The sequence below is a fragment of the Plutella xylostella genome, chromosome 30, assembly GCF_932276165.1.
Source record: "Plutella xylostella chromosome 30, ilPluXylo3.1, whole genome shotgun sequence".
Taxonomy (NCBI): domain Eukaryota; kingdom Metazoa; phylum Arthropoda; class Insecta; order Lepidoptera; family Plutellidae; genus Plutella; species Plutella xylostella.
In genome coordinates, this window is record NC_064010.1 from 2,070,027 (window position 1) to 2,081,087 (window position 11,061).

An 11,061-nucleotide genomic window follows, 5' to 3' on the forward strand; every position below is an offset into this window, starting at 1 on the left:
CAAAGTCAGAGATTTTTTTATTCAGTCTTGAAAACTCGTGCAAAAGGTTCTCCCACTATTAGATATATGCCGAGTTGCAGAAAGGGACTTTAAGCTAATGTCGACATTAAATCTATGTCTGTCTCTTTCTGTCCGTATACTGTCAAAGCAAGGCAACAATACATTTAATGCCGACATTAACTTAAAGATCCTTTCTGCAACTCAGTGTTACAGTAACTTTTTCCGAATAATTATATAAAATATATCACCATACTAGCTGTTCCCGCGAGCTTCGCATCGCTTTAAAAAAAAACGTGGGAATTCCGGGACAAAAAGTAGCCTATGTTCTTTCTCAGGGTCTAGAGTCTAGACCATATGTACACCAAATTTCATTCAAATCCGTTAAATAGTTTTGGCGTGAAAGAGGAACAGACAGACACAGTTACTTTCCCATTTATAATATTAGTTACGATTAGGATTAGGATAGTTAGGATATATCACCATATGAGACTGACTGTAAAAGTTTTAAAACGATATTTCTATAGGGAATACAATATCACCAAATAGGACAATACAATACTTCAATGCCTGATATGTATAAATAATTGTACTTATTCATATGTCAGGAATCAGGATAAAAAATAACCTCTCTTAACAACTCAAGTGTAGCATCTAAATCTAATATTTTTTTTATAAATATGACATAATAAAATACAATTCCCTTCTCTTTAAGTATAGTGCATACAAACCATACAAGTATAGATATTTTAAAATGTAGTATAGATATAGAAATACTGCATAAAGTAAGAACCATTGCTAGGTATACACACAGTCATCATAAGTACACGCCTTAGATAAACAACATACGAACAAGATGGATTGTCAAAGGAAAAGTAACGTCTCGACAAATAACATCCTACTCCACAGAGCTCTTAGAGATCTCTGAGATATTTTGAATTAGTTCAGTTATAAGATTTGTGACCTTATTCATTCGTGCAATGGTTGTCATTGGGTTGAACTTAAAACGATTTGATGCTAAACAAAATGCAGACAGTTCTTTGCTCTGTTTTAGTATGTGGCACATCATCTTTGTTCTGTTGCTGTCCTAAGGTACCCCAGTGGTACAGAGGGCCTTTACAAGCGTGCGCCACGCCGTCCTGTCCTCAGCAACTACTCTGGCCTCCGTCCAGTGGTGCCACTCTTGAAAGGCAATGTATTGCGTCTGTCTTGCGTTCCCAACATTTAAAAAATCACAACTTCTCTACAGAGGCGTTTTTCCAAAAAGAAATAATACTAATATGATCAGCTAGGTAATGCCTATTTGGAGAACCTCAGGCCTTGCGCTCACAGCTCGCGATCACCACTATCTCGTTCGTATATTGTTAGTCTAAGAGACACGGCCATCAAACGTAACATTACGATTGCGATCAGCCAGTTGCAAGGCAGGGCAGTCTCATCTCGAGTGGCCTTGTTGGGACTAGAAATGAGCATCGATATTTAAGTATGTATGTTTTAATGTGTTTTGCGGAAGGTAGGTAGCTAGTTTAATTGGTGCATCTGTTTGGCTAGAGCAAGTATGTATTTTGTTTTATTTAAGAAAAAAAGGATTTTGCTTAGTTTAAGAAACATTAAAAGTTACATTTATCGCGTTTTCGTTGACGTAGTGGGACATGGGAGATTTTCTCGCCATTCGAGAAATTAAGAGTATAAAATAAAACCTTTCACTAGTTCTCTACTACTCAGTTCGTTGTGCCTTATTGTGTTATAAACATTATATAAGTAAGTAAGTATTATAGTTAGCGCTTTTTATTCTTTTAGTTTGCGACCTCTAGTGACCTATTATTATATTATTATTGGTTGTCTGGTAGAGATCACTATAAAGAATAACCTTTTAGCACTGGTTTCTTTTTAAGTAATCTGTTTTTAATTATGTTTATGTTTTTTGGTGCAAATCAAGAGTATTGTACCTATTGTGTACTGAATAATTCTAGGTAATGAAGGTCACGCTATTAAATCTATGTAAATCGAGAGCGGCAGAGCAAATAGATCATTTTTAGAGAGGAGAGGTCGCGAGGTCGCCTGATGACCGCCGATTAATCAAACTGGCGGCTTGCGGCACAGTGCTATCATGGGATGCGCCCAAGCAGTTAAGGCGAAGATCTATCTGTACTTTAGAGGTAGACAGTAATAAGTCCTCTTTTTATGAGTCTCTTTTTTTACAATCTCAAGAGTAAAATTAAAGGTTTTCTTAAAAAGTGGACTTATTACTGTTAACCTCTGAGGTACGTAGGTAGGTACTCTATTTAGTCTTTTGCCAAGATGCCTAACTTGATACTACAATTTTTAAAGGATTGTGCCTACACGGCGAAAAATCATGTCGTAAAATTTTAAATTAAATGTTTTTAAAACATTCTGGTCATTTATTTGGTGTCAGAATTATTTTAAAATATAGGTAGGTAGGACCAGCGAGGTTCGGGGGCAAAACCGGAAAACCTAGTATTTTTTATTCAAATTTTTCAAAATTCAAATTCAAAATTCTTTATTATATATCCATCCCATCAACTTATAAAATATTTACAAAAAAACACACAATGATCAGTTGGGAACTTCGCCTTAACAAACAAACAGTCGTGATAGTCGACGCTCGCTTGCAAGGCCGCGTCTGCTCTCGGATTTAGCTTAATTACTGGGACAAAAAACACAGCCAATTGCCGGCAATCTATGCAGGTACAGCTGGTACAGTCAGCAAAAAAGTCGTTATAGAGCCTATCCGATACCTACTATACTAATACACTCGAGAGCAATGAAAAAGTTCAACACACAAAATTTCAACACAATATTTACTACTAGCTGTTCTCGCGAGCTTCGCTTCGCCTTAAAAAGTTTTCCCGCGCGAATTCCGGGGTAAAAAGTAGCTTATGTTATTTCTCAGAGTCTAGACCATCTGTACACCAAATTTCATTCAAATCCGTTCAGTAGTTTTGGCGTGAAAGAGTAACAGACAGACAAACAGACATAGTTACTTTCGCATTTATAATATTAGTTAGGATTAGGATTAGTTAGGATTGGTAATTTTCTGATGCGTTGTTAAATGTACTTCAATGTTGCAGACGGCGTCATTAAGGTAGCCTTTTCCGTTTAGGAGTAATTTGGTGCTATGTCACTGGATATCGTTCGCAACTTATCACGTGAGTACAAATGTGCTGCGAAAAGTGGATGGCTCACTTGTGAGCCACCTCTGACTACCCATTCAGGGATTACAGTCGTGAGTGCATATGTATATGTATGTATGTGTCACTGGAACTTTTACACTGCACGCGATAGTGTAATGTTTGTAAGGATGGATTTTAACATAAAGTTTTGAATAACTTACCATGTAAACCATGAAGCTTTCTACCCCTGAATGTACTTGTCCTTGGGATGGGTCATTGGGTGCCTAAAATAAAACAAACCAATTAATACAATACAATATAAGCAAAAAGTTGAAAATATGCTCGAGGAGTTTCTTTCGCCATTTCTTTCGTCCTGACGGAGCCTTTGTGAAATGGTGGTAGAGTAATATTATATTATGACAATGGACAAATAATTGTAAAATTTTACGTCCAATTAAGAATATTTAATTTCATTTCAATAAATTTATGAATTATATAATTTGGTGCCTTTCCACTAGATGTGACATGCAGTGATGATGTGAAAGAAAGGCGTTCGCACTAGTGCTATGTGAACCAATGAATATGGTTGGTGGATATCAAATACATCCATATCAAAGTTACATAGCACATCTCTCTCTCTTTTTCCAAGACAAGAGGAATTAGGATAACCCAGAGATAAACCATTGCCCAGCAAGAGAAATAATAGGTTTCCTCTCAACATGTTGGTGAAATTGACACATCTGTCATGTATTTTATACGGAGATGACATTTAATTTATAAATGAATCCCTGTCGGTTAGGTAACCAACCATGGAGAAATTGGCACTTAGACAGTCAGATAGCTTCAGTCACTGACTGCCCCAGGGTGAAACCCACACATCTTCTTCATTCTACCCAATAAATGGTTGACCAAATAAAAATTTAAGTGTGAAATACAATGTTCAATAGCAAATAAAATTATACTTACAATTTAAGGGCTTAAAACTTCCATTAATAGGTGTGTAGACTTAAACATGCTGCTCTTTTCATATAAAACTGTTATAAACTAGTACTGGCCTTATTTTAATTATATTAAAATACTAATTACATGTTTTTATTATCAATAATGCGGTTTACTGGCCTCGATTATTGTAAATATTAATTAAAAAATCACATAATTTGATTGTTACTATCAAATATGTATTTTTAATTGAACATGGCTATACACGTACAACTACTTGTATACTGTATAATATTATTATTGTCTTGGGAAGCTGCATCCTGTATCTGAAACAAACAATAGTAACTTTACATTAACAATAAACAAATATCTGTATTTTAATTTGTGGGGTTGTAACACTGTTGTTTATAATACAGATACCTACTAGGTACTATAATGTATTTTTAGGGTTCCGTAGCCAAAATGGCAAAAACGGAACCCTTATAGTTTCGTCATGTCCGTCTGTCCGTCTGTCCGTCTGTCACAGCCGATTTACTCGGAAACTATAAGTACTACAGTGATGAAATTTGATGGGAATATGTGTTGTATGAACCGCTACAAAAATATGATACTAAATAGTAAAAAAAAGAATTGGGGGTGGGGCCCCCCATACATGTAACTGAGGGATGAAATTTTTTTTTTCGATGTACATACCCGTGTGGGGTATCAATGGAAAGGTCTTTTAAAATGATATAAAGTTTTCTAAAAAACATTTTTCTTAAAGTGAACGGTTTTTGAGATATCAGCTCTCAAAGTCGTAAAAAGTATGTCCCCCCCCCTCTATTTTTATAACTACGGGGTATAAAATTCTAAAAAAAATAGAGGTGATGCATGCTAATTAACTCTTTCAACGATTTTTGGTTTGATCAAAGTATCTCTTATAGTTTTTGAGATAGGTTGATTTAACTATTTGCTGCTACGGAACCCTTTGTGCGCGAGCCCGACTCGCACTTGGCCGGTTTTTTCTTATTTGTCGTATATTTTGAGCAATCTTGGAGTGTCTTTTTATTTGAATTAATTTAAAAACTAAGTTTAAAATAAAACATAATGACAAATGAAATATTTACAAGCAAAAATTATTGATTTCGTAATTAAACCATTTATTTTGGCCGTAGTTTATTTTATAATAGTATTTTAATTAAAAAGACACACAAAGATTGTTTACCTTTTTTGCCAAATAAGGATGAATAAAAAATGTTTTTCTTAAGTAATTATTTCCTCAGCCTATCCCAGAGTATCACTAAAGTTGAACATTTGTCACCAGAGTGAAAGAATTAAAGACTGCCGCAACAATGCATTCTGATCATAGTTTGTTGGTGACAAACACCAGAACTGGTCTTGGGTTTGTCAATTTACTGAAAGGATTAGTGCCAATTCACCATTCTCAGTTATCTAACCGACAGGGATTGATTTATAAATTAAACGTCATCTCCATATAAAATTCATGACAGATGTGTCAAAAATTAACCACTACTCCCTGGTTATGCTCTAACAGAGAATGGTGAAATTGGCACTTAGCCAGTCAGATATTTGTCAAATTGCCGAGGGGGCACTAATATAAAGTACTAAGAGTTGATATTGTGTGTATATTTGAGCAACGGTAGCTCAGTCACTTCTCATGGAGTGGGTTCAAATCCCGGCATGGACTAACCCAAACCCCAACCTGCAGTGGACCAACATGGTAGGACCAAGCTTAGGAAGGCAGTTTATACCTTGAGAATATGCACACAGGTTTCAAGATAGAAAGGTGTAGGTACTTACACCCCCACAGAGAATAGAATAGAGTAGAATGTGTGTATATTTTTTTCATAACAGTATGTAATACTAGCAACTGTAGTCATGAGGATGGCTTACAACAGCAGTGGGGACGTGATGGGTTGTGATGATGATGAATGCATGCAGCATGAAAAGTTTCTTACGATTTCACTGTTTTAATGTATTATCATAATAATAGATAAAGGTACAGGGTACACCTAGTCCTGAGTCTTCCTCAACCAACCAAGCGGACTGGAGTATTTCATCAAATTAATGGTGGATGATCGAATGAACAACTTATTCATTTGAATATTTTTCACCGAAGAATATTACAAAAATAAGGAATGTGAAAACCGAAATTATGGATTTTAGACGGTCTACCTGCAGTTTACACTGAGAACTTCCTACAAATTGTATGTGTGAATATTGAAAAATGTGATGTATCATAAAAAAACATGCAATAACATAACCATCCTTCGCTTCTGACCAACTTAAAATCCAGAACTCTTCAGCTGAATCATGGTTTCGTTAAATAAATTCATAAAAAGACCTTCCACTATACTTTAAAAAGAAAATTACTGTGTTATTTAATGATGATGATTTCCCCTGTTTTATATAATAAATGCTGTCTACCTCTCGCATGTTATAATGTTCAACAATGTTTCATTACCACACCCAGTTAGTAATTATATGTAGTTTATGATAGCACAAGTAAAACTAATTTTGAAGTACATAATCGAAAAAGTTTAGCTAAATTCACTTTGACCAACCTGTATTTAGTATCCATCTGTAGCTATTCCTGAGCGGATGCTTTTAGGAACATCTCCCAATTAATAACATTTATTCTCACACTGAAGAACTCATGAAAACTTGTAGGATTTACGAAGAAAAACTTGCATTTCAAGTTTCTAACTTTTCATGGACGAAAAACACAAGCAAAGCAAAAGGCAATAGAAAAAAAAACTGAACTGTCAAAACTTTTTACATTACGCTTCACATTTCAATATCCACAACATTACGGTCCAGTTTCCTAAATACAGGCTACATTTTTATTTGGCCGGTTTCTTTTCTTTTTTTTCTCAAAAAAAACAAGTTCGTTTTTTATTAACAGAGAGTCGTTATCGTTATTTTCAATTCGTTATCGGAGTTTGTTGTTATTATTTCAGAGAGAGGATGTAGGCCGCTAACCGATCGCCGCGGCCTTCCGATTAATACTGCCGGCCTGCTGCGAAATGCACGGATTAGTGAAATATTGCCGTTTGCATGGCTAAGCTTGGTCGTGCGTAAACTACGGTATAAGTAGCTATACAAATTCATAAATAATGCTAATGATGTGATATGATTGTGATTAATCAATAAATACTACCACAGCGTGTACCTCTACACCTAATGGACAACATTTCATTTTCTTTACCCTATATTTTTATTAGCTATTCGGAAAGTTTATAGAAAATTAGTGAACCCGTATTTTTTTATTTTGTATATACATTAATTTTTGCATGTTATTTTTAACTTTAAAGTTAATTATTTTAAAACCGGAAGTGGCGTCACATATAAGGCTAAATTTTTATTTTTGTCTATTGCCTGAGTCTCGAAAAAAAACATAAATGACACTGACAAGTGACATTTAAACTTTGTTTACATGCCAACCAACAAATGGGTCATTTTCAAATGACATTGATATTTCTGATGATGGAAAGTAGGTACTTATCATGTAAAAAAATAAGCAGAAGCATTTTTTCAACTGTGTAGGCGGTGGCATGCTCTGGGACATATTATATAGAGGTCATCTCTTAATAATAAATAAAAAAAAATAGTCAGAAAGTGTCAGAACAGAATTAATGAAAATGACCCAAATAAACAACAACGTCACGATAAAACGTCAACGTCAATAAAAAATGAAAGTGACAGTTACTTTGTTTTTAAATCTATGGGCTTTGATCATCAAAATGCATCGCACCTGATGCATGACGCCATCAGCACTTTTTTACTATTTTATGATTTTCTCGAAAATGATACATCCAAAAAATACAAAAACATTTTTGTTGTGGCCTTTAGAGCTAAATCTCGAAATGGTTTTCGATTTATAGCAGCTTTAGTTTTTTGAAATGTTGTCTATTAAAGTGTCCATTGAATTCGGAAACGACAAAGTAATCACGGAAGTCTCATGGTATTCATTCTGTAGCTCCTCAGCAGCAGATGGGTGAAAGCCTTAAATATTTATAGCTCTGCCATAGGTAGTACTAGGTGCATTGGGGCGTGGGACGCCCTGCGGTTTGGACTGACGTCGTAAGGCAGCTAAATGCTAGTGTCTGGGTGACGAGGGCCAAGAACAGAGTGTTTTGGGTACTTGGGGTTTGCGGGGCCTATGTCCAGAATGGACAACATTTCATTTTCTTTACCCTATATTTTTATTAGCTATTCGGAAAGATTATAGAAAATTAGTAGACCCGTATTTTTTTATTTTGTATATACATTAATTTTTGCATGTTATTTTTAACTTTAAAGTTAATTATTTTAAAACCGGAAGTGAAGTCACATATTAGACTCAATTTTTATTTTTGTCTATTGCCTGAGTCTCGAAAAAAAACATAAATGACACTGACAAGTGACATTTAAACTTTGTTTACATGCCAACCAACAAATGGGTCATTTTCAAATGACATTGATATTTCTGATGATGGAAAGTAGGTACTTATCATGTAAAAAAATAAGCAGAAGCATTTTTTCAGCTGTGTAGGCGGTGGCATGCTCTGGGACATGATATAGAGGTCATCTGTTAATAATAAATAAAAAAATAGTCAGAAAGTGTCAGAACAGAATTAATGAAAATTACCCAAATAAACAACAACGTCACGATAAAACGTCAAATTCAATAAAAAATGAAAGTGACAGTTACTTTGTTTTTAAATCTATAGGCTTTGATCATCAAAATGCATCGCACCTGATGCATGACGTCATCAGCACTTTTTTACTATTTTATGATTTTCTCGAAAATGATACATCCAAAAAATACAAAAACATTTTTTTTGTGTCCTTTAGAGCTAAATCTCGAAATGGTTTTCGATTTATAGCAGCTTTAGTTTTTTGAAATGTTGTCCATTGATATATTTATGCTGTTAATAACAGGCATAGTCATAAAAACTTAAACTTATAAACACTTCCCCAATGCGAGTTTTTACACCGTTCTAGTAATGGCGAGTAAGGGGCCGTCCATTAATCACGTGAGGTCGATTTTCTCCTATTTTGACCCCCCCCTCCCCCCTGGTGATATTTGATGAGGTTTTAAACCACCCCCCCTCCCCCCCCTGGATCACGTGTATTTTTTTGGAAGTCTATGTAAAGGCTATTTTTGACTAGAAAAAATATAACCCAAATTGCGCGGCGGTCTTTCGTGGCGCGCGGGGAGTCGTTGCTTAGCAACGGCGGGCAAGTCAATCAAGGTCATATTACAAATCGTTCAAATTTTTGCGCCGTTTAAAATTTCGGTTCAGAAATACCTAGCGCTTTTGACAAAAAATTTATACACGTGATGTCTAACGAGACCCCCTTCCCCCCTCGTGATGTTTCGTGAGGTTTTCCGTACCCCCTCCCCCCCCCCCCTTTGAGCCTCACGTGATTAATGGACGGCCCCTAAACGTGATTTTGTATGGAGCGAGAGAGTCGCCATCTAGCGGTAAGTAGCTGTACTTGGTCTGCGCTCTACAATTTTGCATCAAGTTTCTTAGTGTAGTTCATATGCCCGCTAACAGATTTCACTTGGTTATATTTGGACTTTTACAACGGCTATTGAAAAGCTCCCATTGAACCCCCACTCATTGGTTGTTAGAGCGAGAGTATTGAAATGTCAAATTGTTATGTTAGAGAAATATGAAATAGTTATGCAAATGAGTTTATTACGATAAAAAAACTTATAACTAACATAGAACTATAAAATCAATTCAAAATCTACGATCCACAAATAGCTTCGTCATTAACCTATATAACAAATGTTTTCAGCAATATGCCTCGTCAAAAATCACTCAAAAAGGCCACCCCGAATCGTACCTGGCCCAAAGGTACCCATTATACTCGCAGCATTACCGCGTTGTATAGCGAGTGATATCCTTTGAGCGAGGTACGAACCGGAGCGGCGGTCATAACCTCTGATAACTATACGTCGTACAAGGCCTTTTAAAAAAGACCTTGCCTCAGACCCCCATACTCCACTTGTCTCAAATGCTAATGCTAGTTATGTATTGTACTTTGCGAAATGAAGTGATAGACATATATTTAGTTTTGCTATTACATTATAATTTTTTTTTAATACCATGATAAAAAAGTATGAGATATACCTACCTTATCAACTATTTGTTCTACCCAAGTGGCCTACCCGAGCCAGTATTGATACTAGAGTATTTGAAAAAGAGTAAGCCGATATATATGGTCCATGAATCTCTAAATGTAGAAGTAAAGTAGGTAGTAGAAGTTTTTCAGAATTACAACTGACTCACCCGTTTTTTTGCTCAGTAGGTATATCCTTATTGTAAAACTATTTATGCTTACTTGTGGATCTTAATAATTTATTTCTCAAATAAAAACAAAAGGCATAGGTAGTAAATGTCTTCTATAAAATAAAACAAAAAAGTTTAATTATAACAACTATATTACCACTTTATGTTCGTTTAAATTATACTGTTACACAAAACATAGACTGTTATTTCTTACCGGCAAACTATATACAATGGTTTTCCAAAAAAAACAGAAATTATTTTGAAATAATTCTGATGCAAAACAAGTAACAATATCGTTTCCATGACATTTTGTACCTCACTTATGACAAGTGTATAAAGTGTAACTTTAAAAATGAAATCACATTTTTTTGCATTATTTTTACAAATAAAACTATCTATACCTAGCAATGGGATATCACAATCAGGAAAAAAACAATTGCTTACTTAACAGTTTTTAGTAACATTATTTCAAGTTGCTTAGAAAAAAATATAAAATATGTGCAAAACTAACTTTAAAGAAGCTACAACAAATTTAAATGTTACTTTTTGGATTTTGGTATTTTATGGGTAAAAAAGTATTAACTGAAATTATAACGAATCACAGCTACAAGCCAAAATGGCCACATTTCTTACAAACTTATAAAAAAAAAACTAATTAGTTCACAAACACCAAGCTTTACGTTTTTTATATCAACATTGCACAT

The 11,061-nt window shown here is 34.8% G+C and overlaps 1 protein-coding gene across 1 annotated transcript in view; it reads right to left on the bottom strand.

Moving 5' to 3' along the window:
* LOC105392388 (Krueppel-like factor 8) overlaps window positions 1-7,059 on the bottom strand; it is a 65,734-nt gene extending 58,675 nt beyond the window's left edge. Inside the window, exons 1-3 of the mRNA XM_038121677.2 lie at window positions 6,635-7,059; window positions 4,098-4,396; window positions 3,353-3,415 (exon numbers count right to left, since the gene is read on the bottom strand). Coding sequence (XP_037977605.2) covers window positions 3,353-3,364 — 12 coding nt within the window. The 5' untranslated portion in view covers window positions 3,365-3,415; window positions 4,098-4,396; window positions 6,635-7,059. The remainder of the gene's footprint in view (window positions 1-3,352; window positions 3,416-4,097; window positions 4,397-6,634) is intronic.
* Between the last annotated feature and the right edge of the window lie 4,002 nt (window positions 7,060-11,061).